This window comes from Sturnira hondurensis, unplaced genomic scaffold (assembly GCF_014824575.4).
Source record: "Sturnira hondurensis isolate 20B ecotype Veracruz unplaced genomic scaffold, ASM1482457v3 Scaffold0013800, whole genome shotgun sequence".
NCBI classification, from domain to species: domain Eukaryota; kingdom Metazoa; phylum Chordata; class Mammalia; order Chiroptera; family Phyllostomidae; genus Sturnira; species Sturnira hondurensis.
The window spans coordinates 306988-330898 of record NW_028086431.1 but is presented as its reverse complement, the minus strand read 5'-3'; the positions used below and the strand labels follow the sequence as shown (position 1 = coordinate 330898).

General features: G+C 35.7%; 1 protein-coding gene across 2 annotated transcripts in view; it reads right to left on the bottom strand.

Moving 5' to 3' along the window:
* Nucleotides 1-23911, bottom strand: part of ARHGEF6 (Rac/Cdc42 guanine nucleotide exchange factor 6) — a 173609-nt gene that overhangs the window by 45010 nt on the left and 104688 nt on the right. For both annotated transcript variants that reach the window (XM_037061996.1, XM_037061995.1), the window contains exons 8-9: nucleotides 21950-22045; nucleotides 20198-20320 (exon numbers count right to left, since the gene is read on the bottom strand). In XM_037061996.1, the coding sequence (XP_036917891.1) occupies nucleotides 20198-20320; nucleotides 21950-22045 (219 nt within the window). The remainder of the gene's footprint in view (nucleotides 1-20197; nucleotides 20321-21949; nucleotides 22046-23911) is intronic.

Genomic DNA, 23911 nt, shown 5'->3' with positions numbered 1-23911 from the left:
ATAAATAAATAAATAAATAAATATTTATTTATTTATTTATTTAAAGACTATATGCACCCCTATGTTTATGGCAGTATTATTTACAATAGCCAAGATATGGAAGCAACCCAAATGCCCCTCAGTAGACAAGTGGATAAAGAAATGTTGGTACATATATACAGTGAAATATTATTCAGCCATATAAAAGAATGAAATCTTACCATTTGTGACAGCATGAATGGACCTAGAAGATACTATACTCAGTGAAATAAATCAGTCAGAGAAAGACAAATACCATATGATTTCACTTATATGTGGAATCTAAAGAACAAAACAAAGGAACAAACAAAATAGAATCAGACTCATAGATACAGAGAACAGACTGGTGGTTGCTGCATGGGAGGGGTCTGGGTGAAAAAGGTGAAGGAATTAAGAAGTACAAATTGGTAGTTACAGAACAGTTATGGGGATGTAGAGTACAGCATAGGGAATATACTCAATAGTATTGTAATAAGTGTGTATGGTGCCAAATAGGAACTTGAAACATCTGGAAGATCAGTTTGTAAACTATATGATTGTCTAACTACTATGCTGTACACCTGAAACTAATACAAAATAATACTGAATGCAAACTGTAATTGAAAAATAAAATTTAAATAAAAACAAACTATCCCTGTCTGAACTTATTGGATCAGAAGGCAGAGCAATTTATGCCCCAGGAAACTGTCAAGTACATTAGAAGTATTAGCTAGAAATTTGTGAAGCCTAACAGCTGGGCATGAAACTAAATGGGGACAGACAGCTTAACATAGAGATCAGTGAGAGTGCCATTTGTACACCCACTGTCATTTCAGGGTGACAATGTGCATGACCAAGGCTGTGCCCTCTGAAGAGTGACATCAGAGTTCACACACTGTGGGGCAAATAGACTTCACTAATGTAGTTTAACCAGTTTATTAAATAAATAAAAACAACAAAAACAAATCCCAGAGAGGGAGGAATGGAATCAGTATTCACAGTTGATAAACCTATAATTGTATAAAGTGTGCAGTTTTCAAAAAAATCTGACATGCAAAGAAATAGGAATATGTGACCTAGGCATGAGGTGGGATGGGGAAACAACAAAAATGGTCTGTGAACATGAAAAAATGATAAATTTAACAAAAATTTCAAAGTAGTAATTAGAAATATATTTTAAGGACAAAAGGAAACCATGCTTAAAGAATTAAAAGAAGGTATGACCATGTCAAATCAAATAGAGAATATCAGTAGAGAGAAATTATTTAAAAGAACCAAATGGAAAATCTGGAGTTAAAAAGTACAATAATTTAAATTTTAAATTTCACTAGAGGTACTCAATGATAGATCTCAACTGGCAGAAGAAACTATCAGTGAACCTAATAACAGACTGATAGAGACAACGCAATCTGAAACACAACAGGAAAAAAATGAAAAATGAATGAACGATAGAGAAATGTGGGACATCTTTAAGCACAACAGCATATGCATGGTGAGAGTACCAAAAGGAAAGAAAAGAGAAAGTGAAGAAAAAATAGTTGGAAAAATAATGATTAAAAATTTCCCAAACTTGAGAATGTATTAATCTACACATCCAACAAGCTCAATGAATTCTGAGTAGAATAAATGCAAGGAGATCCACACACAGAAAAAAATATAGTAAAAATGCTGAAAGACAAGAAAAAATTTTAATATATTTTATTGATTATGCCATTACAGTTGTCCCATTTCCCGCCTTCACTTCCCTCCACCCTGCACACCTTCTCCCACCCACATTCCCCTCCTTCTGTTCATGTCCATGAGTCATACATATAAGTTCTTTGGGTTCTTCATTTCCTATCCTATTCTTAACCTCCCTCTGTCTATTTTCCACCTATCATTTGTTCTACTTATTCTCTGTATTTTTTGCCCCTCTTTCCCCTTCCTACTTCTACTCCCCTACTGATAACCCTCCATGCGATCTCCATTTCTGTGGTTCTGTTCTCAGTATATGCTGAGATTAAGGAGTAGCACAAAAGGGTTTAAAAAAAGTGGTAAAAAATTTTACTTTCAGGATGGTGGCATGAAGATGTTCCATGGACCCATTTCCCATGAAAATAAGCATAGCTGATGGAAACCATAAAAACAACCATTTAAAGTCTCTAGAAACTGTCTTAATGTTATATATGAAAAAACATTTATTTTGGTTGTTTTCTTTGTTTTTGTTTTTTATTTAGGTTCTGTTGTTAATAGCTGTGAGTCTGTTGTCATTTTACTGTTCATAGTTTTGATCTTCTTTTTCTTAGATCAGTCCCCTTAACATTTCATATAATAAGGGCTTGGTGATGATGAACTCCTTGAACTTGACCTTATCTGGGAAGCACTTTACCTGCCCTTCCATTCTAAATGAAAGCTTTGCTGGATAGAGTAATCTTGGATGTAGGTCTTTGCCTTTCATGACTTGTAATACTTCTTTACAGCCCCTTCTTGCCTGTAAGGTCTCTTTTGATAAATCAGCTGACAGTCTGATGGGAACTCCTTTGTAGGTGACTGTCTCCTTATCTCTTGCTGCTTCTAGGATTGTCTCCTTCATTTTCATCTTGGGTAATGTAATTATGATGTGCTGTGGTGTGTTTCTCCCTGGGTTCAACTTCTTTGGGACTCTCTGAGCTTCCTGGACTTCATGGAAGTCTATTTCCTTTGCCAGATTGGGGAAGTTCTCCTTCATTATTTGTTCAAATAAGTTTTCAATTTCTTAATCTTCCTTTTTTTCTTCTGGCACCCCTTCTAGTTGAATCTTTAAAAAATGTCCTGGAGGTTCCTAAGCCTCTTCTCATTTTTTGAGTTATTGTTTCCTCATTCTGTTTTGGTTGAATGTTTCTTTCTTCCTTCTGCTCCAAATTGTTAATTTGAGTCCTGGTTTCCTTACTGTCACTGTGGGTTCCCTGTAGATTTTTCATTTCACATAATGCAACCCTCATTGCTGAATGGGTCTTTTTATGCTGTTGAAGTACCCAGTGAGTTCCTAGAGCATTCTGATAACCAGTGTTTTGAACTGTGTATCTATTAGGTTGGCTATCTCTTCATTGCTTAGTTGTGTCTTTTCCAGAGCTTTGAATTGTTCTTTCATTTGGGCCATTTTTTTTGTCTTGGCATGCCTCTTATGTAGTAAGAGGAAGAGCCTTAGGTGTTCACCAGACTGAGGCAACCCATGTCACTGAGTTGTGATGCTGTTTGTGGGGGAGGGGTCCAAGATGGAACAGTTCCACTTGCTCTGCTCTCTGCCGGTTTTCAGTCACTTCCCCCACTTCCCACAATCAAATTGGTTCCTTCTGGTGCTGATTCCTATGGGATGGGTTTGTGTACATTCTGGGACCCTAGTGGGTCTCTCCAATGAACTCCCCTGTGAGGCTGGGAGTTTCTCCCACTGCTGCCTCAAACCCCGCAGGTGTTTTCAGTGAGAGGCTTTTTTTCCCCACACTGAAACCCTGGGTTGCCTGGTCTGTCTTGTTCCCTAGGTGTTCCTCATGGTTTATCTGCACATCAATGTGGGACTGCCCAGTTTGCAAGATACTGCCTCACCAGGTCCGCCAGCTGCTGCCTTGCCGCAAGTTTTCTCTACCTGGCTGCCCATCTCCACCCCTCTTACCAGTCTGGATGAATGTTTTTCTTTAACTCCTTGGCTGTCAGACTTCTATATGGTTCAATTTCCTGTCAGTTCTGGTTGTTCTGTTTTTAAATTTGTTGTTATCCTTCTTTTGGTTGTGTGAGGAGGCACAGTGTGTCTACCTACACCTCCATCTTGGCCGAAAGTTCAATTTTGTTTATTAATTAATGTACTCATTCAAAAATATTTGAATGTCTTCTGAATATAAGGGACTCATCCTAGGCCTTTTTCATAATAATTGTTGATAATTATGCGTTGATCAGTACCCCACTTAAGTGGACAGTTTAGTCGATCACAGCAGGATTCGGCAATGGAAAATCTTGAAATGGCAAAAACACTCATCATAGGGTAGGGAAGCTGAATAAGATTAATAACTAATTTCACTAATCAGAATTAACACAGGTCAGAAAACAGTGGAATGACACACTCAAAGTAATGAAAAAAAACTAAACTAGTAACCAAGAATTCTGTATCCATTCAAACTATCTTTCAAAAAATTTGCAATGTAAAAGGAGGAAAATAGGGGACACCTGTAATAGTGTCAACAATAAAAAATATGGAATGAAAACAGTCTGAGATAAAAACTATGAGAATGCTTTGCTAGAAGGTCTACCTTAAAAGACGTAGTGAACGTACAGCATAAAAGCAAGTAAATATAGATGTTTATACAAATCTACATATAGAAATATACAGTACCAGTAAAAGTCATCATACAATTATAAAAGAGCATGAATGCATATTTCTCTTTTTTATCTTAAATAATATAAACAATATTATATTTGCTCAATCCATGGGGGGAGGAGGTATTAGGAGAATAAATGGTAATGGGAAAACACAATAAACATAAAAAAGAAAAAATCAATATTATAAAGCAATATTATATAATTGTACTGTTGGACCTATAGCATATAGAAATGTAATATACTTTATAACAGCAGTACAATGGAGGTTTTGGGGAGCAAAGATCTGCATATGATATCAGATAGCAATTCAAATCCACCGGAAGACATGAAGATAAACATATTGTAAATAAGAAAACTGTACTTAAACAACAATTAAATAAAAATAGAATGCTAATATCACAAATGCTATAAATGTATCCTTGCTCTTTCTTCTCTCAATTTCATTTACAGACATAAAATTATATTAAATAATCACTATAACAATATATTATAGCATTTGTAATATATAAATGTTCCATATGTTTGTGTGTATGTGTGTGTATATATATATACACACACATATATACATACATACATACAAAAAAGAAAGAGGAAACATTTATACTAAGAGTAACAATTGTATATCTCCCTAGAATTATATTAGTGTAAATATGAAGTAGATTTTGACAAGTTAAGATATATGTGGAAAGCCTGAGAACAACCACTAAAATTTTCAAAAAATTATTAGAGGACTTCTGTTTTTAGCTCTGATATGTAAAGACCTTAGAAGTCATCATCACTATCTTCACATTAGGAAAAAACACTGAAAATCAGTGCTATTTTTTAGATTCACTGAGAATTGAAGTTACAGAGAAAAGCACTACCCTCCAAATCTGGAAAGACAGGCAAATACAGAGAATTAGAGCTGAAATCAATTTCTCTTAAAGGAGAAGCCACTGAAAACAATAACTGGTAGCAAAACAAAAATGGTAATTTTGACGAATTGCAGGAGTCTGAGTGTTAACTAGTTTGACAGTTAAAAACTCCCCTGAACCCAGTCTTGGGGACCTCAACACTTGTGAGGGTTTGCATCACAGATTCTTACGGTAAAAATCTGAGAAAAAAACAACAACAAAAAACCTTGTGATTCAGAGTCAGGAAAATAAAAGCAACCACCGTGAAATGCTCCTAGAACATTCTTTATAACAAAGACTTGCTCTACCAGAGAATCTAGGTTGCTAGAGCCTTAGCTGACCTGAGGAAGGAATAAGAGACCAGCTCCAGCCCTTCTCATCTTCCTGTCATAAGTGAGAAGAGAAGGAAAAAAAGCTAAGGAATGCTTCTGGAAGTAAAAGCTCAGGAACACAAGTCCACTAAAAAACTAAAATTTATTGATAACATTATAGATCACATCCTCTCTAGCACACTTTACCACAATATCAGCAGGACTCCAGTATAAAAACAGGATTAAAGTTGAGATAGTTAAAGGACTCAGACTCTATTTAAAAAGGAATTCTTAGGAAACACAAAGATACAGAGAGGAAAAGCAAAACAAAACAAAGCAATGAAAAGAAACCGAAGCCCAGTACTTACAGAACACACAAACAGCAAGTGAAAACAATAAACAAATAGGACTACAACAAACTAAAAAGCTTCTGCAGAGTGAAAGAAACCACCAACAAAATGAAAAGGCAGCCTACTAAATGGGAGATAATATTTGCAAACCATATATCTGATTCATACAACTCAATAGCAAAGAAATAACAATCAGGTTAACAAATGTGCAGAGAAACTGAAAAGACATTTTTCCAAAGAAGACATAAAAATTGACAACAGGTACATGAAAAGGTGCTCAGTATCATTAACCATCAGGGAAATAGAAATCAAAACTATAATGAGATATCACCTCACATCCGTTAGAATAGCATCATCAAAAAGATAAGAGATAACAAGTGTTGGGGACAATGTGGAGAAAAAGGAACATTTGTGTACTGCTGGTAGGAATGTAAATTGGTATAGCCACTAGAGAAAACAGTACAGAGGTTCCTTGAAAAAATTAAAAATATTACTACCATATGAGCCAGCAATTTCATTTCTGGGTACTTGTCCAAAGTAAACAAAATTACTATCTGTAAGTGCTATCTGCATGCTCATGTTTATAGCAGTGTTATTTACAATAGTCATTCACAAAAGATATGGAAATAACCAAAGTTTCCATTGATAGATGAATGGAAAAGAAAAAAATATATCTATATATCTTATTATATATCTCTTATCTTATACAAATATATGTATATATATCTTATATGAATATATATTTATATAATATATATACTAATATTGATGTCCACTTTTGCTACTTCAATTTAACATAATGCTGGAAATTCTAGCCAGAGCAACTAGGCACAAAAATAATTAAAAATCATCCATCCCTGGCTGGCATAGTTCAGTTGGTGGAGTGTCATCTCACAACTCAAAAAGTCACCAGTTTGATTCCTGGTCAGGGCACATGCCTGGGCTGCAGACCCAGTCCCCTGTTGGGGTGCATACGAGAAGCAACCAATCAATATTTCTCTCCCTCTCTTCCCTACCCTCTCTCTAAAAATAAATAAATAAACTATCTTTAAAAAATTCATCCAGATAGAAAAGGAAGTGAAATGATTTCTGTTCACAGAGAACATGATTTTGTATGTAGAAAACACTAAGTAACCCATAAAGAAACTGGTAGAACTAATAAATAAAGTTAGTGAAGTTGCAGGATGTGAACTAACATACAAAAATCAATTGCAAAAAAAGTCCATTGCATTTCTATACATTAACAATAAAGTATCCAAAAAGAAAATTAAGAAAAAAATTATTTACAGAACATCAAAAATAATAAAATACCTAGGACTAAATTTAATCAAGGAAATCAAAGATTTGTACTCTAAAAATTACAAAACATTGACAAAAGAAATGAAAGAAAATACAGCCAAGTGGAAAGACTGCCTATATTCATGGACCAGAAAATGTCATGTTGCTAAACTATCCATACCTCCTAAAGTGATTTGCAGATGTACTCTAATCTTCATGAAATTTCCAATGGCACTTTTTCACAGAAATAGAAAAAAAATCCTAAAATTTCTATGAAATAAACAAAGACCCTAAAGCACCAAAACAATCTTGAGGGAAAGAAAAAGGCCTCACATTTTGTTATTTCAAAACATATTACATAGCTAGGATAATTAAAACAGTGTGGTGTTGGCATAAAGACAAATAATACACCAATGCAAGAGAACAGAACAGAAAACCCCAAAACAAATCTGCTTATATACTCAATTGATCTTTGACAAGAGTATCAAAAATATACAATGGGAAAAAAGATAGTCTTTCTAACAAATGGTGCTGGGGAAACTGGATATTCATGTGTCAAATACCCCCCAAAACTGAGCCCTGGTTGGTCTCAGTGAATTGAGTACTGGCCTGCAAACCAAAGGGTCACTGGTTCGATTCCCAGTCAGGGCACATGCCTGGGTTACAGGCTGAGTCCCTGGTGGGGGATGCACAGGAGGCAACCACACATTAATGTTTCTCTCCCTTTCTTTCTCCCTTCCTTCTCCTCTCTTGTTAAATAAAATCTTAAAAATAAAACAAAACAAAACTGAAATTGGACTCTTATTTTATACAAACAAAAGCCAAATCAAAATATGTTCAAGACTTAAAACTCCTAGAAGAAAACATAAAAGAAAAACTTTACAACATTGGTCTCAGCAATGATTTCTTGGACATGACAGCAAAAGCACACGTAGCAAGGGAAAAAATAAACAAGTGTAACTCTATCAAACTGAAAGACTTCCTCACAGCAAAGGAAATAATCAACAGAGTGAAAAAGGCAACCTACGGAACAGGAAAAAACACTTGCAAATTTTATATTTGCTAAAGGGCTAGTCTCCAAATATAAGGAACAAACTGCTACAACTCAATAGTAAAAATACTAATGATCCAATTTAAAAATGAGCAAAAGACTTAAGTAGACATTTCTCCTAAGGAGACAAATAAATGGTCAACAGGCATATGAGAAGATGCTCAACATCACTAATTGTTAGGTAAATGGAAATCAAAACCACAGTGATACATCACCTCACATCTTGTTAGGATGGCCATTATATATACATAAACTTTATTTTTTTAAAGATTTTATTTATTTATTTATCTTTAGTGGGGAAGGAGAGAGGGAGAGAAACATCAATGTATGGTTGCCTTTTGTGCATCCCCTGCTGGTAGTTAGCCTGCAAGGAACCGGCCTGCAACCCAGGCATGTGCCCTGACTGGGAATCGAACCGCGATCCTGTGGTTCACAGGCCCATGCTCAATCCACTGAGCTACGCCAGCCAGGGCCCATTATATATTTTTTACTCACTTTATTGTTGTTCAGTTACAGTTGTCTGCATTTCCCCCCACTACTCCCCCACAACCCAGCCAAACCCACCTCCCTCCCTTACTTCTACCCTCCCCCTTGGTTTTGTCCATGTGACCTTTCTAGTAGTTTCTGAAAACCCTTCCTCCCATTGTCCCCTCTGCCCTCCCCTCTGGTTATTGTTAGATTGTTCTTAATTTCAATGTCTTTGGTTATATTTTGTTTGCTTTTTTCTTTTGTTGATTATGTTCCATTTAAAGGTGAGCTCATATGGTATTTGTCCCTCACTGCCTGGCTTATTTCACTTAGCATAATGCTCTCTAGTTCCATCCATGCTGTTGCAAAGGGTAGGAGCTCCTTCTTTATGCTCTGTAGAATTCCATTGTGTAAATGTACCATAGTTTTTGGATCCACTCATTTACTGATGGGCACTTAGGTTGCTTCCAGCACTTGGCTATTATAAATTGTGCTGCTGTGAACATTGGGGTGTATATGTTCTTTTGGATTGGTGTTTCAGGGCTCTTAGGGTATAAGCCTAGTGTGGAATTGCCAGGTCAAAAGGCAGTTCCATTTTGTTTTCTGAGGAAATTCCATACTGTTTTCCACAGTGGCTGCACCAGTCTGCAAACCCACTAACAGTGCACTAGGGTTCCCTTTTCTCTGCATCCTCTCCAACACTTGTTTGTTGATTTGTTTATAATGGCCATTCTAACTGGTTTGAAGTTGTATCTCATTATGCTTTTAATTTGCATCTATCTGATGGCTAGTGATACTGAGCATCTTTTCATGTCTCTGGGCCCTCTGTATGTCCTCCTTGAAGAAGTGTCTGTTCAACTATTTTGCCCATTCTTAATTTTATTTATTTACTTTTTTGGTCTTCCTGGAGTGGGGTCGTGTGAGTTCTTTATATATTTTGGAGATCGAACTCTTGTCCAAGGTATCATTGGTGAATGTTTTTCCATATAGTCCATTCTCTTTTCATTTTAGTGTTGTTTCTTTAGCCATGCAGAAGCTTTTTAATTTGATGAAGTCCCATTTGTTTATTCTTTCCTTTATGTCCCTTGCTTTAGAAGACATATCAGTGAAGATGTTGCTGCGTGGAATATCCGAGATTTTCCTGCCAATGTTTTCCTCTAGGACTTTTATGGCATCATGACTTATATTTAAGTCTTTTATCTACCATGAATTTATTTTTGTGTATGATACAAATTGGTGATCAAGTTTCATTTTTTTTGCATGTAGCTGTCCAGATCTCCCAACACCATTTGTTGAAGAGGCTATTTTTACTCCATTTTATGCTCCTATCTCCTTTTTCAAATATTAATTTACCATAGAGACTTGGGTTTATTTCTGGGCTCTCTCTTCTGCTCCATTGGTCTATGTTCTGTTTTTATGCCAGTACCAGGCTGCTTTGATTACAGTGGCCTTGTTTCATGTCAGGTTTTATATTACAGTTTCATATCAGGTTTTGTGATCCCTCCTGCTTTGTTCTTTCTCAAAATTGCAGCTGCTATTTGGGGTTGTTTATGGTTCCATATAAATTTCTGAAGTGCTTGTTCTATATCTATGAGTTATGTCATGGGTACTTTAATAGGAATTGCATTGAATCTATAAATTGCTTTGTGTAGTATGGCCATTTTGATGATGTTAATTCTTCCAATCCATGAGCATGATACATACTTCATTTATTTGTGCCTTCCTTGATTTCTTTCTTCAGTGTTGTATCATTTTTCTGAGAACAGGTCTTCTACCTCCTTGGTTAATTTTATTCCTAGGTACTTCATTTTTCTTGTTGCTATATCAAATGGGATTCTTCTCCTGATTTCTGTTTCTGATATTTCATTGTTGGTGTACAAAAATACCTTTGATTTTTGAATATTGACTTTGTATCCCACTGTTTTGCCAAATTCACTTATTAGGTTGAGTAGTTTTTTGGTAGGGTCTATAGAGTTTTGTATATATCATGTCATCTGCAAACAATGGCAATTTTGCTTCCTCCTTTCCAATTTGGATGCCTTTTATTTCTTAATTTCTTTTATTTTTATTTATTTATTTTTAGAAAGGGGAGGGGAGAAAGAGAGAAATATCAATGTGTGGTTGCTTCTCTCACAGCCCTTATCTGGGATCTGGCCTGCAACCCAGGCACCTGCCCTAGACTGGGAATTGAACTGGCAACCCTTTGCTTTACAGTCTGATGCTTAATCCACAGAGCCCCATTAACCAGGTCTGTATGCATTTCATTTTTTTTTGTATGATTGCTGTGGCTAGGACTTCGAGTTTTACATTGAATAGAAGTGGTGAAAGTAGGCATCCTTGTCTTGTTCCTGACTTAATGGGAAAGCTTTTAGGTTCTGCACATTGAGTATGATGTTGGCTGTAGGTCTCTCATATATGACCTTTATTATATTGAGGAATGCTCCTCTATTCCCATACTGCTGAGTGCCTTTATCATAAATGGGTGTTGTACCTTATCAAAAGCTTTTTCTGCATCTATTGATATGATCATGTAGTTTTTGTCTTTGCTTTTGTTTATGTAATGTATTACATTTACTGATTTGCGAATATGGAAACATCCTTGCATCCCTGGGATGAATCCCACTTGGTCGTGGTGTATGATCTTTTTAACTTATTGCTGGATGAAGTTTGCCAATATTTTGTTGAGGATTTTAGAGTCTATGTTCATCAGCAATATTAGCCTAAAGTTTTCTTTCTTTGTTATGTCTTTATCTGGTTTGGGGGTTACAATGATGCTGGCTTCATAAAAAGGATTTGGGAGTCTTCCATCTTCTTGAATTTTTTGGAATAATCTGTGAAGGAATGGGATTACTGCTTCCTTAAATGCTTTGTAAAATTCTCCTGTGAAACCATCTGGTCCAAGGTTTTTGTATATTGGAAGCTTTTTCATTACTGCTTCAATTTCAGCAGCTATTATTCATCTGTTCAGGCTTTCTGCTTCTTCATTCAGTTTTGGAAGATTATAGTTTTCTAGAAATTTATCCAATTTTAAAATTTCTTGGCATATAGTTCTCCATGGCAATTTCTTACAATAGTTTGTATTTCTGTGGTATCAGATGTAATATCTTTTTCATTTCTGATTGTGTTTATTTGGGTCCTCTCTCTTTTTTTCTTGATGAGCCTGCTTAGAGGCTTGTCAATTTTGTTTATCTTTTCCGAGAACCAGCTCCTTGATTTACTGATTCTTAGAATTGTGCCTTTAGTCTCTATGTCATTCAATTCTGCTCTGATCTTTGTTATTTCCTTCCTTCTACTTGCTCTGGGCTGTCTTTGTTGTTGTTCCTCCAGTTTCTGTAGATGTAGGGTTAGGTTATTTATTTGGAATGCTTCTATCTTTTTTGGGTAGACCTGTATCACTGTGAACTTCTCTCTCAAGACTGCCTTCACTGTGTCCCATAAGTTTCGGATTGTTGTGAGTCCATTTTCATTTGTTTCCAGAATTTTTTTCTTTTATTTCCAGACTTTTATTTGATTGTGTTTAAACTTGTGCATGTTTTTTGTCAGTGTTTTTTTTTAATTTTTATTTTTATTTAATTCTTGTTCAAGTACAGTTTTCTGTCTTATATTCCCAGCCCTGCCCCACCGTGCTCCCCATCTCCCTCCCATTTCCTCCCCCAACCTTAGTTATTGTCCATGTGTCCTTTATACTTGTTCATGTGAGTCCATCCCCTTTCCCCCTATGATTCTCTCCCCTCTTCCCTCTGGACCCTGTCAGCCTGTTCCATATTTCAGTGTCTTTGGTCATATTTTGCTTGCTTGTTTGTTTTGTTGTTTAGATTCTTGTTAATGGTGATATCATATGGTATTTGTCTTTCATGACCTGGCTTATTTTGCTCAGCATAATGCTTTCCAGTTTCATTCATGATGTTGCAAAGGACAGGAGTTCCTTCTTCCTTTCTGCAGCATAGAATTCCATTGTGTAAATGTACCTTAGTTTTTTGATCCAGTCATTTACCGATGGGCATCTAGGTTGCTTCCAACTCTTGGCTATCACAAATTGTGCTGCTATGAACATCGGGGTGCATAGGTTCTTTTGGATTGGTATTATAGGGTTTTTAGGATATACTCCTAACAGTGGAATTGCTAGGTCAAAAGGGAGATCCATTTTTAGTTTTCTTAGAAAATTCCATACTGTTTTCCATAGTGGTTGCACCAGTCTGCAATCCCACCAACAGTGAACTAGAGTCCCCTTTTCCCCACTACCTCTCCAGCACTTGTTGTTTGTTTCTTTGTTTATGATAGCCATTCTGACTGGTGTAAAGTGGTATCTCATTGTGGTTTTAATTTGCATCTCTCTGATAGCTAGTGATATCGAGCATCTTTTCATGTGTTTCTGGATCCTGTGTATGTCCTCCTTGGAGAAGTGTCTGTTCAAGACCTTTGCCCATTTTTTAATTGGGTTGCTCATCTTCTTTGAGTGGAGTTGATTGAGTTCTTTGCATATTTTGGAGATTAAATCTTTGTCTGAGGTATCATTGGCAAATATGTTTTCCCAAGCTGTTGCTTCTCTTTTTATCTTGATACTGTATTCCTTAGCCATGCAGAAGCTTTTAATTTTGATGAGATCCCATTTGTTTATTCTTTCCTTTATGTCCCTTGCTTTAGGGGATGTATCAGTAAAAATCTTGTTGCGTGGAATATCTGAGATTTTCCTGCCAATGTTCTCCTCTAGGGCTTTAGGTTTCGCGGCTTATATTTAAGTCTTTTATCCACCTTGAATTTATTTTGGTGTATGGTGTAAGTTGGTGCTCGAGTTTCATTTTTTGCATGTAGCTGTCTAGTTCTCCCAACACCATTTGTTGAAAAGGCTTTCTTTACTCCATTTTATGTTATTGCCCCCTTTGTCCAATATTAATTGACTATAGAGAGTTAGGTTTATTTCTGGATTCTCTGTTCTATTCCATTGGTCTATGTGCCTGTTTTTATGCCAGTACCAGGCTGTTTTGATTACAGTGGCCTTGTAATACAGTTTGATATCAGGTATTGTGATCCCTCCTACTTTGTTCTTCTTTCTCAAATTTGCAGCTGTATTCGGGGTCTTTTATAGTTCCATATAAATTTTTGAAGTGTTTGTTCTATGTTTGTGAAAGATGCCATTGGTACTTTAATAGGTATTGCATTGAATCTGTAAATTGCTTTGGGTAGTATAGACATTTTGATGATGCTAATTCTTCCAATCCATAAACGCGGTATATGTTTCCATTTGTTTGTGTCTTCCTTGATTTATTTCTTCAGTGTTGTGTAGTTTTCTGCATACAGGTCTTTAACCTCCTTGGTTAGGTTTATTCCCAGATATTTTATTGTTTCCGGAAACTTTTTGATTTTTTCCCTAATCTCATTCTTGAGCCATTCATTGTTTAATATCATGGTATCCAATCTCCATGAGTTTGAGTGTTTTGTGTTTTTTTCCTTGAGTTTGGCATGTAGTTTCAGCCCCTTGTGGTTGAGAAAATGCTTGATATAATTTCAATTTTTTTGAATTTGTTGAGGCTGGTTTTGTGTCCTATCATGTGGTCTATCTTTGAAAATATTCCATGTGCATTTAAAAAGAAAGGATGGCCATCATTTTTTTAAAAAAAAAACATGAAATAAAGGCAAAGATGTGCAAAAATTGGAACCTTAATGCACTGTTGGTGGGAATGTAAAATGGTGCAGGTACTATGTATAAAATATTATAGAGGTTCCTCAAAACATTAAAAATAGAATTACCATATGATCCAGCAATCTCACCTCTGGGCATTTTCACAAGATAATACCCCTCTGGGTATTACTCACCTCTGGGTATTTTTTATTTTAAAACCAGGATCTTGAAAAGGTATTCACATTCCTATGTTTGTTGCAGCATTATTCACAATAGTCAAGTTGTAAAAACAACCTAAGTGTCCACTGATGGACGAATGGATAGAGAAAATGTGGTGCATGAATACAATGTAATATTACTCAGCCTTTAAAGAAAAGGAAATACTGTTATATGTGACAACATGGATGAACTTTGAGGACATTACGCCAAGTGAAATAAGCCAGTCCCAGAAGAACAAATATTACATGATTTCATTTATATGTGGTATCTAACATAATGAAACTCATAGATGCAGAAAGTAAATGGTGGTTGGCAGGAGCTGGAGCAAAAGGGAAATGGGGGGGGGTACTGTTCAATAAATATAAAGTTTCAATGATAAAAGATGAAACAGTTCTAGACATCTGCTGTACAAAAATGTGGTTATACTTTTAAGATACTATATACTTAATTTGTTAAGTGTAAATTAATGCTTAATTTGTAAGGATAAATCTCGTGTCATATGTTTTTATTTGTTTACCACAGTAAAATTAAAAGGGAAAAAAGAAGTAGAGGGGAAATAAAGCTTTCTCAGATAAACAAAAACTTAGGGAAAAGAATTTGTTGCCAATAGACCAGCTATGCAAAAATTGTTGAGTCCTTCAGAAAGAAGGAAACATAGATCTACATAAAAAAGGAGAGTGTCAGAGAATAATAAATTCGGGTAAAATACAATGTTTTATTTTTCTTATTTTTAATTGGTCTAATAGATAACTGTTCAAAATAACAATAGTAACAATATATTGGGTGATTTTACCTTGTTGACAAATGAAATAAATGAGAACACTGTCATAAGGGATGAGGAAGAAGAATTGAGACTACTCTCTTATAAGGTACGTGGACTACCTATAAAATGGTAGAGTGTTATGTGAAAGTGTTATAGATTAGTAGTAAATGGATGTCATAAACTTGAGGGAAAAACACTAATTTTTTTAGAAGAAGAAAAATATGCTATAAGAGAAGAAAAATAAAATCATATACAATGTTTAGCCCTGGCTGTCTGTGGGTCAGTAAACTAAGTGCTGGCTGGTGACCCAAAGGGTTGCTGGTTTGATTCCTGGTTGGAGTACATGCCTGAATTGCAGGCCAGATCCCCAGTAGGGGGTGCACGAGTGACAAGCACACATTGATGTTTCTCTCCTTCACTACTTCACTTTCTCCCTGTCTTCACCTCTGTCTAAAAATAAATAAATAAAGTATTTTTAAAATAAATAAATAAAAGACACGTTTAGAAAATGTTTAACTAAAACCAGAGAAGGCAGAAAAAGATGGTGTGATAAAGAAACAAAGAACAAGTGTAATGAATAGGAAACATTTATGAATATGGTAAATGTTAATCCAAGTATATAAATAATTACTTTAAATATAAATAGTCCATATATGCCAATTAATAGACAGAGACTTTAAGAGTATATTCAACAAACAAGACTCAAATTTATGTTGTCTATAAGACACAGATAGATTAAAAGGGATTAAAACAGATATATTAGCAACAATCAAAAGATAGCTAGATTAGCTATATTAAAAATTTTTAAAGATTTTATTATTTACTTTTAGAGAGAAGGGAAGGGAGAGAGAAAGAGAGGGAGAGAAATATCAACACGAGAGAGAAATATCCATCAGTTGCCTCTTGTATGTGCCCTGACCAGGGATCAAACCAACAACCCAAGTATGTGACCTGACCAGGAATCAAACCAGTGACCTTTCTTTTTGCGGGATGATGCCCAACCAACTGAGCCACATTGGTCAGGGCTATATTAATTTTTTAAACAATATACTGATAAGTGCTACAACACAGAATAACCTTGAAAACATTGTGCTAAGTAAAATAAGGCAAACACAAAATGCCATATGTTGTGTGATTTCACTTAAATGAAATATCCAGAATAGCAAATCCAGAGCAAAAAGTATTTTAGTGGATGACTTGGGCTGGCAATAGGGAGTGGCTGCTAATATATATGGGTTTCTTTGGAGAATGACAAAAATATTCTAAAACTGATTGTTGTGATGGTTGTATAAGTCTGAATATACTGAAAATAATTCAGCAAAACACTTTAAATAGGTGAATTGTTTCATATGTGAATTTTAACTCATTAAGTGGTTATACAAAAAGGAAATGGTAATGTTTTATATCTTAAGTAGGGTGTGGCACGTACATGGGAGTTCATTTTGTTATAATTCTTTAAACCTGCATTTATGTTATTCTCTTTGTAGTGAAAGTATCAATACAAATATTTTTAGAAGTCTGGCAGATCTGGATTCTAATTCTGGCTTAACCACTTAATGGCTCTGAGTTCTTGGGCAGATTATTTGAACTTTCAATGTCTTAGCTGTAAAGCAGAGTTATAACTCCCTCATAGGCTTTTAAAGCATATGCCTGGACTTTCAGACTGGGGACTTCTGCCAAGATGGAGGCATAGGTGGAAACACTGTGCCTTCTCCCACAACCAAGTTTAAAGACAACAAAGGTTTAGTAAACAAAAACACAGCCAAAACACAGAAAATTGAACTGTACAGAAGTCTGACAACAACGAAGAGTTCAACCGGGACCAGTAAGAGGGGCGGAGCCAGCAGCAAAGCAGGGTCAGGCAGGAAAGATCCCCCGACCCAGGTGCCCAGGCAGCTGTGGACAGATCCCAGGTGTGGGGGTAGCAAAAGGCGGACCCAGTGAGGACGCAAGGCAGCAGGCTGACCATGGTCACACATTTGCACGCAGATAAAACAGCAAAGGAGTGAGCAGTGAGACAGACCTAGCAGGTCCCAGCAGCAGAAAGCAGCAGAGGGGACCGCCATTGTTCCTCTTCGACCCTGCCCCCACATACAGCGTCACAACCCAGAGACTGAATTGCCCCACCCTGGTGAACACCTAGGGCTCTGCTCCTCATAGTTAACAGGCACGAACAGTCCAAAATATGGCTCAAGAACTCAAAGCCCCAGAGCCAATAACTCTAAGAAACCAAGAAATAGTGAAACTCTCAGATGCACAGTTCAAAACACTGGTGATCAGGATGCTCACAGAACTGGTTGATTTTAGTCATAAATTAGAAGAACATATGAAGGCTAAACTAATTGAAATGAAGAAAAATGCACAGGAAACCAATAGTGAGGGAAAGGAAACTGGGACTCAAATTAAGGGAGTGGACCAGAAGGAAGAAAAAAATGACCAAACAGAAAAATATGAAGTAACAATAATTCAAAAAAATGAGGAGAGGCTTAGGAACTTCCAGGACATCTTTAAACATTCCAACATCTGAATTATAGGGGTACCAGAAGGGGAAAAGAAACGGCCATGAGTGGAAAACTTATTTGAACAAATAATAAAGGAGAACTTCCCCAATCTGGCAAAGGAAATAGACTTCCAGGAAATCCAGGAAGTTCAGAGAGTCCCAAAGAAGTTGGACCCAAGAAGGAACACACCAAGGCACATCATCATTACATTAGCCAAGATTAAAATGAAGGAGAGAATCTTAAAAGCAGCAAGAAGAAAGAAGAGAGTTACCTACAAAGGAGTGCCTATGAGGCTATCATCTGATTTCTCAAAAGAAACCTTACAGACAAGAAGGGGCTGGAAAGAAGTATTCCAAGTCATGAAATCCAAAGACCTACAGCCAAGACTGCTCTATCCAGCAAAGCTTTCATTTAGAATGGAAGGGCAGATAAAGTGCTTCTCAGATAAGATCAAATTCAAGGAGTTCATCATCACCAAGCCCTTATTATATGAAATGCTAAAGGGACTTATATTAAAAAAAGAAGATGAAAAATATGAACAGTGAAAGGACAGCAAACTCACAGTTATTAACAACCACACCTAAAACAAAAGCAAACCAAGAGGACAGCTAGATCAGGAGTGGAACCATAGAAATGAAGATCACATGGAGGGTTAGCAACAGGAGAGTCGGAGGAGGAGAAGGGCAGAGAAGGTACAGAGAATAAGTAGCATAGACAGTAGCTAGAAATAGGTATGGGGGAGGGCAAGAATAGTAGGGGAAATAAAGAATCTAAAGAACTTGAGACACGTGGTCATAAGCTAAAAGAGGGGAATGGTGGGGAGGGGGTGTGCAGGGTGGAGGGGAATGAAGGGGGAAATGGAACAACTGTAATGGCATAATTAATAAAATATATTAAAAAATAAAGCATATGCCTGGCACAGTGTGAACTTTAAGCAATTGAGCCACTTGCCTAAATAATCCAGAGTCATGGCTTCTTTTTATTTTAATTCAACTTCTGTATTTACTATTCCATAAGAATTCACAAGTTTGATCAGGAGAATAAAATAGGACTCAGTAGGACTTAATGTTCTACATTGAAGATATCCTCATAGAATAGCTCTATAAAGTCAATAAAGCTCATAACAAATCAGGAAAAAAATTTCTGCCACTTCTGAGGGTTGGTACCAACCAGTGTTCTAGCCTGGCTCTGGAAGTTGAAGTCTGGGCCACATTAAGGTAAGAATATTCTTTTCATTCTTGAACAGCCTTCAGAATTTGTGTCCATTGTGAATCTAGTCTCCAGGTCAAGTCCTATGAGCCTGTGTGTATTGTTCTTGTTATTATACCACCTGAATTTCTAGCACATTATTTCAAAGTTAAAACTGCATCTTTAAGCCTATCATACAGTGTTCTGGCCCAGATAAATGTCTTGGTGAATGTGTCAGGGATTGGTAATCAGAAGGTAAAAGAAGGTGGAAGATTTATCCTAGCCTCTTGCAAGGACTCTAACAGGAGAGTATTCTGTTGATTTCCATGGAACAGAAACAATTTACATTCAGTGTGTAATTATTATGAATCCTTTGCTTAAAGTATCTGCTACACAGTTTACCATGTTAGTTTCCTTCCACCTTTACATGTTAATAGCTGCCTTTTAGCCATAACAGTCTGAGACTTCCTCTACCAGAAAAAGGAAAGCTGAAATAAGCCGTTGAAATTAAGAACAATCTAACAGTAACCACAGGGGAGGTGGGAGTGGGTAATGGGGGGAAGAGGGGAAAGTATTTCAGGAACAACTATAAAGGACACATGGACAAAATCAAAGCAGGGTAGGATCAAGGGTGGGAGGTGGGGATGGCTGGGGTCAGGGGGAGTGGTGGGGTGAAAATGGAGACAACTGTACTTGAACAATAAAATAAAAAATAATAATTAAAAAAAGAAAAAAGAGAGATGAACTTAGACAGTTTAGCTACTTGTCAGCATCTCAGATGAAACATTCATTGGGACAGGAGAAAGCTAAACTATTGGATCTTCAGAAATGTCTTCCTTAATCCTTCCCTCACCCCACACTAAGATGATATGTGTTGCAAAGTCTCACAACATCCTTTTTAATTACCCTTTTGTATACAACATGTTTACATTGTTTAATTTTATGCCGGTAAAATTAAGATTCCATGCTTCATAAAGGCAGAGAACTTCTCTTACTTGTTCACTACTATATGCCCACCAGCTAGTACAGGACCTGTACATATTAGGTACTCAGTAAATTATTTGTTGCATTAATAGTCAATCAATGTATGTAACAATGAGTCAATTTCTGGCAAAATGAATGGGAATAATTAAGAGTTGGACTAGAGACCTTGGACTTCCAAATGATGTGGTCCTAAGAAAGGATCTCATTATAAAACAGTTTATCTGGGAGAAATGTTAACAATTTACCTGTGTTGGGTGAGTACATTTACAGCTGAAGGATGATTTGCACAGTAAGCCAGATACATGGATTTAAAATGAGGCATGAAGCTCAGTAGACAACCTCCTACTTTGTGTTGGTTTTCTGGAAATCTGTAGGAAAAATAGGTGAGGCACAGAATGTAAAATAGGAAATAGGAGAAGAGAATTCTAATTAAACCCAAGAACATGCTAACCTTTCAAATTCTTCTGCCAAAGTTAAAAGAGAAACTATATTACAACCATTTTATACATTAAATACAAGTTCTTGACTACTGCTTTAACTTTGCCACTAAATATAGGCCAATACATAGGATGAGATATTACTTATATGGAATCAGTAGGTAGGGTTTTCTTCTAAAATGCTTGTTCAAATTTTAATATCCAATTTTTTAGCTGAGCAAGTTAAAAATACTCTGGGCTAATTTAGGTGAAGTTCAAGTACAGATAAACTAATCAAATAAAAAAAGAAGTTCTAAGTTGGTAGCCTCGTGGTTGCTAGGCAGGGTGGCCTCATAATTTTTAAAATTAGCTTTTTAAATTAAAGCCCTGGCTGGTGTAGCTCAGTGGATTGAGCACAGGCCTGTGAACCAGAGGATCACGGTTCGATTCCCAGTCAGGGCACATGCCTGGGTTGCAGGCTGGTTCCCTGCAGGTCAGTTCCCAGCAGGGGACACATGAAAGGCAACCCACACATTGATGTTTTTCTCCCTCTCTTCTTCCCCTTTATAAGACAAATAAATAAAATCTTAAAAAATAAAAATAAAAGATATTCAAAAAATAAAAAAATCTTTAAATTATAAGCCACCTGTTTTCATTTATAGAAAAAATCAGAAAAACACGAAAAAGAAAAAATTTACTCAGAACTTCACCATTCAGAGATATCTACTCTTACAATTTTGTCATATTCATTGGACTTTCTTCTACATGTTTCTCTATAAAATGGAAAATAAGGATCACAAATCGAGTTTGTAATCTGCTCTTCTCACTTATTGATTATCTTTCCATATGAATAATCTGGATCATTGTTAGCATTTGGAGTGGCTGCTCAGGTCTCTTTAGTGTGGGCTCTTACCATATCCTCCCTTGGACAACCATCTGTGTCCCATAAAGCTGAAGAAACAGGGAAATAACCCCAATTTCTCTATAGATGATTAAAGTCAGCAACTTCTCAAAAATACATTGCTTGGATAATTAATCTTGCTACAGAAATATACTATCTGATGATAAATTACAGTTCATTCTGTAGTATGAAGTTGAACAACTCAACAATCTAGCTAGCCATCAAATACATGTTTTGGTTTACATAAAGATACACTTTTCCTTTCCCCACTTTAATGTCTTTCTACTGTTAACATAATAGACATGATACCAAGAGTAATAAAAGGAGAAAAAGAAACTTGTGAAACTGAATGAATGATCTGAGTAACTTTTCCAAGTAATTCACAATGTACAATATAAAATATATAATTGATGTGAAAGTTATCACCCCTGGTCAATTGAGATGTTATTTGTGTCTTATACTGAGCAGAAGCAGCAAATCAATATGATTTGTAAATGAAGCAAAAAATACAACTAGTGGTTTGACACTGTATCACCACCTGGTGCATTCTCTCTGATCTGGGACACTTTATCTATGCTGTATCAAATGCACACATATAAAGTGCCCTCATTTAAGACAACAGTTAAAAGGTAAAAAACAATGTGTTGCTGGCTACTCTTACAGCAATATGTGACACTTACTTTGAACATTCTTCCAAGGCTTGGCAGAGTGTCTGTTGAAATGTGCATATTTCCTCGAAGTTTCCCAATAAAGATGTAAACTCAATGGTACTCAGACTGAAAAAATATACATGTAGTGTCAGTAAATAAAACTTGAGGATCACTCTAGTTATCTCTCTATAGCCCAGTGAGCTGATAATTCGCTAAGACATAGCAAATGAGATAAGGGAAGTAATCTGTATATTTGAACTTTTAGTTTTTAATTTATTCTAGCTCTGGTTTTAAGCAACTTTATAAAGCTTCTTTCCTCGATTTCCCTTTTCTATAATAAGAATAATGATCCTAAAGAAAACAAATATTTGTAAGGTATTTTATAGGTGTTTCTTAGGTATTTTACAAACCAATGAGTGAGTAATGAATATTTAATATCTAAGTATCCACAGAGAACTGATTGGTAGTTGCCAGAGATGGGGAGTTAGGGTGGACAAAATAGATAAAGGGAGTCAAAAAATATAAACTTAAGTTATAAAATAAATAAGTCATGGAGATGTAATATACAGCATATTTCTATAGTTAATAATACTGTATTACATATTTGAAATTTGCTGAGGGTGGATCTTAGAAGTTCTTATCAAAATTTTTTTTCTGTAACTATGTAGGGTGATAGCTGTTAACTAGACTTAACTGTGGTAATCATTTCACAATATATACATATATCAATCAAATCATAATGCCATACACCTGAAATTAATACAATGTTATATATCAATTATTTCTCAATTAAAAAATCAGCATCTAACAAGTAAAATACATCATAGGTGGGGATGAATGTAAAAACTTTGATAGGGCAAAGGCAGGGGTAGGTGAACAGAGGGGAAGAGAAATGGGGACATCTGTAATAGTGCAAACAATAAAAATAAAGTAAAAATAATAAAATGTGGGTGCCTGGTTAAAAAGATAAAATAAAATAAAGATGACTAGTCTAAATTGAGATATGCTATATGTCAAATCTGTACATAACAGATTTTTAAAGACCCAGTATAACAAAAGAATATAAAATATCTCATTAATAATGTTTATTTAAAATAATGTATATATTGATTACATATTACAATTTATCATTTGGACACATCATGTTAAATAAAATACATTATTAAAACTAAAATAAAAGTTTGAGCACTCTCTTCTAGTAGAGCTGGGAAAGTAAATGAAAAGTAGTGTATATGCTCACATAATGCACAGTAGAAAATATGAAAATCTAGTTTCTCCTAAATTAAAATGTTCATAAATGAAGTAAAAGAAATCTTTATGAGAGAAAGTAGGAGGAAAAAATAGTACTGATTTGTTTGTTTATTTGTAGAGTGGAATGGGGTCAAACAAATGCAAACTGAGCAATTTTATCCAGGGCCTCTATATTGAGAATTTTCTCATTCATTCTTCCTCTATCAAAACAGAAACAGACTCATAGACACAGAGAACAGACTGATGGTCTATCTGAAGGGAGGGAGGTTTGAGGACTGGGTGAAAATAGTAAAGGGATTGAGAAGTACAGATTGGTAATTACAGAATAGTGATGCTATGTAAAGTACAGCATAGAAAATATAGTCAATAATATTGTAATAACTATGTATGGTACCAGGTGGGTACTGGAAATACCAGGGTAATACTCTCTAAAGTATATGATTGTCTAACCAGTATGCTGTACACCTGAAACTAATACAAAATAATATTGAATATAAGCTGTAATTGAATAAATTTAAAAAATATTAGTAGGTGATAGTAACAACAAGAGTCAACAATTCTCATATGGCACTTAGCACTTTATGCAAGCATTTAAAAAATAATAGCTCATTAGAAACTTACAACAACTTTATGATGTAGGTACTATCATTTCCATTTTACATGTAAGGAAATCCAGGCACAGAACGGTTAAGCAAATCAGTCAAAGTCACAAAGGTAGTGAATGGCAAAGCCAGAATTTGA